Source organism: Gossypium raimondii, chromosome 2, assembly GCF_025698545.1.
Source record: "Gossypium raimondii isolate GPD5lz chromosome 2, ASM2569854v1, whole genome shotgun sequence".
In the NCBI taxonomy this organism is placed as follows: domain Eukaryota; kingdom Viridiplantae; phylum Streptophyta; class Magnoliopsida; order Malvales; family Malvaceae; genus Gossypium; species Gossypium raimondii.
This window is the reverse complement of record NC_068566.1, coordinates 30939020-30942542: the sequence shown is the minus strand read 5'-3', so window position 1 is coordinate 30942542 and position 3523 is coordinate 30939020. Positions and strand designations below refer to the sequence as shown.

Genomic DNA, 3523 nt, shown 5'->3' with positions numbered 1-3523 from the left:
CGAAATTTTGTAAAAAAACTAGTTAAGATTTATAAAATTACAAAAACCTCAAAAATTCCTTAAATGTGTATTCTAGAAATTTTGTAATAATATTTAAAAATATATTTTCTTAATAAGGGACCCTCAAAATAAATAAAAATAAAAATAACTAAAAAAGTATATGTTCTAGTAATTGAAAAACAAATATAAGTTCTAGAAAAAAACAAATCATTTCAAAAAAATTGCAAAAAATATATATAATTTTTAAAAATTTGACCAATAGTCGATCAATGGCGATCAACGGGTTTTTACAAAATTATTATAAAAAATAAAAATAACCAGAATATTATAACTTTTTTATTTACAAAATATTATAAATTTTTTTATTTACCAAAATATACCAAAAAAAAACAAAAACCTGCAAAAAAAAAACCTGTGGCGGCACCAAAGGTGCCAAAGAGATTGGCGGCACCAATGGTGCCAAAGGATTAAAATGTAACTATCTGCAGTTTCAAGAACCTGACATGCAAATTTACCATTTTTGAATTTTGAAAGTGAATTGCTGCAGTACGTGTGGGGCGCACGAAAATTGAAATGTGGCTAATTGCCTTCTAAGCCCTCCTTATTTATTATTTTATTTTTATTCCCCTTCAACTCACCTTTTTTATTTAATAAACAAGCCCTCAACCTATTTTTGTAGTTAAATAAGCTCTTAATCTATGATTTTTACTCATAAAATCCCTTTATTTTATTATTAAAGTAAATATATTTTACCTAAAGTAAAGCTATTTAAAAAGTATAAACTAATTAGCATTTTATGTATTATTTTGGTAATTTGATGAGAATAGTTTATTTAAAAATTTACTAAATTTGATGAGAATAGTTTATAATTATAATTTATTTTTCTATTTGGGTTATATTTATGGGTGATCGGTTTATTATTACTTACGGTTTTCAATAAGGCATGCACAGTATTTCTATTAATTTTTTTAATTAAATCTAATATTAGTTAAGTGATAATTAATAGAAATGCACATAATAAATGCAGGGCATATAAATGAAAAATTTAAATATTGAAAAAATATAATTATAAAATTTTAAAATTGCAGTTTTGTTTTTTTGGTATATTTTGTAAATAAAAAAGTTATAATATTTTGATTATTTTTATTTTTTATAATAATTTTGTAAAAACCCATGATCAACACTTGGTTAACATTGATCACGGTATTCAAAGTCAATGGTATATTTTTAAAAATATTTAATCTTTTTAAAGAAATTTTTCTTTATATATTTTGGAATATATATATCAATTTTAATAATCATGAACATTAAGTGTTGGTTATAAGAACCATGACGCATTTTGATTGGCACCACATATCAATAGAATATTTTGACAAAGTTATAAAATTGAATTGAATCAAGTAATATAATGATAGTTTATGTACCAAAATAAGAAACGATTAAAATTTGAGGTCAAATTGTGCATTAAAACCTATTAATTTTTACATTAAAATTATTAATTTTACTTGACAACATAAAATGATTTAAAAATTTTATAAGTTCATCTTAATTATGGTTAATAAATGCTATTAGCAAGTTTTGTATATGATCTCAAAAATTGTTTTCTACATGTATTTATGTTAGAAAGCATATAAATGGAGATGTGTACAAGACTTGTAATATATCAAGCAAAATGAAAATTATTCTCTCAATTTGTGCTATGTATTCACTTATCTCTTATTTCTCATATAATTTTGGTTAGAAGTAATAACTTCTTTATATCACACTTCAAGATTTTCCATTTGAGGATTTAGATGAGAAGATGAGATTTGTAAGATGGTTTCCTATTTAAATTAATTATTAATTAAATAATTTATGATTAATTAATTTCATTTTTATTGCAAGTCTAGATTTAGTGAGAAACTATGATAGATATTTTATGGAAAAATAAGGGTCAAAATATGATTTATCCTTTTAAAAACAACTTTTAAGTATTCAGTTGACTATAAATCCATTTAAAAAAATTCACTTAATGAGAGTAGTTAATTGTTTTAATAATATGGACTAGCTAATAGCATTTAAAAAAGTTAAATTCTAAAATATTTAGACTATTCATTTTCTCATAAGGAAGGATGATATTGACAGGTCCAAAAAACACATTCCAAAAATTCTTGATACAAGAAATGTGATCCATATTAAGATAAAATAATCTTAAAATATTTTATACTTTTGGGAATAATTTATAATTTTATTTAAATAATGGTCTTTGAAACATCTCTATTGAATCTTATTGTCAATAATTTAAGATTCATTATTTACCAAATCTTAAAATATTGGTCAAAATAAGAATGCTTCAAGATTATTTATCGAAATCAAGTTTTAATTGATAGTGATTTTTGAGTTAAAACTCAAACAACTTCTAAAAAAAACCAACATATGAACTTGAAAGTTCCAACACTTTCATCATTATTTGTATGTTTGACACCCAAGACCTTGGCTAGCAATACAAGCCAAATGGTATCTATATGGAAGACATAACTATGCTATGGAAATACTTCACCTTTTACATACATATGCTCTCATGCAAACATAATCTTGGATATAGTAAAGCAATACAAAGATTTTATTTTATGCATTAACTTACGAGTCACCCTTCACTTTGGGAGGAATCCTTCTCTTTTTTCCTTTCCCCTTCTCCTTGTCTTATCTGCTGGTTTCTTGCCCTCGTGTTCACCAACACCCGAGATGTCCAAATGGACTCCTGGATCATTGGCAGTGTAGCTGCTTCCGAGCATGATCGAATCGTTAACAGCTTGGAAATTGCTGTTCACATAGGTACTCATCGCATCAGCCTCATCGTCTCCGACTGAAATCCTGTATTGAGGACTGGATTTCTCGTCCAACTCGCTTCGCATTGTGGCTCCAACGTTGTTTCCAGCAAGCGTGATAATTCCCACGCTATGTTCGTCGTCATCGGTACCTCTGCGGTGACTCGAACCGGGTTTATGAATACCGGTTACGCGGCGAGTTATGGAAGAGACCATGTCTTTGATTTCTTTGTTGAAGTGTCTTTGTTTACCTCCTTCAACGTTGGACTGATCGGGCTTGTTTGTTTCGAGAGGCATTGTTGAAGGTGGGGTTGTAGGATTGACGAAGAAAATGTGATTTGGAGTTGAAACTCAAACTGAAAACATTAAGATATAAGAGTAGATGTAAGGCCAAAAACTACTGTTTGATGGAATAAAGAAGTTCCTTCCATTGAAATCAAAGGATTTCAATGGGATTCCCTGTTTGAAGGAAAGGGATAACTTGACAATTGGTTAAATTGCTATAGATTATATGCTTTTGTAGCCCTCACTCTCTTTGGTTTTAAAAAATAGCAATTTAATCTTTTTAGTGATTTAAAAAATTTTAACATATACCATGATACTTGTACTTGTACTTGGCAACTTATAACTATTTGGTACCTAAATTTGAAAATGATAAGCCAACTTGGTACTTTGTTTAGGTACTTAACTAACAACTTTAAAACTCACTGAGGTTA

At 27.3% G+C, this 3523-nt stretch overlaps 1 protein-coding gene across 1 annotated transcript; it reads right to left on the bottom strand.

Annotated features, from left to right (window-relative positions):
- Positions 1–2633: 2633 nt before the first annotated feature.
- On the bottom strand, positions 2634–3104 carry LOC105788141 (uncharacterized). Its single transcript, XM_012614888.2, has one exon. The coding sequence runs from the start codon at positions 3102–3104 to the stop codon at positions 2634–2636; it is 471 nt and encodes a 156-aa protein (XP_012470342.1).
- Between the last annotated feature and the right edge of the window lie 419 nt (positions 3105–3523).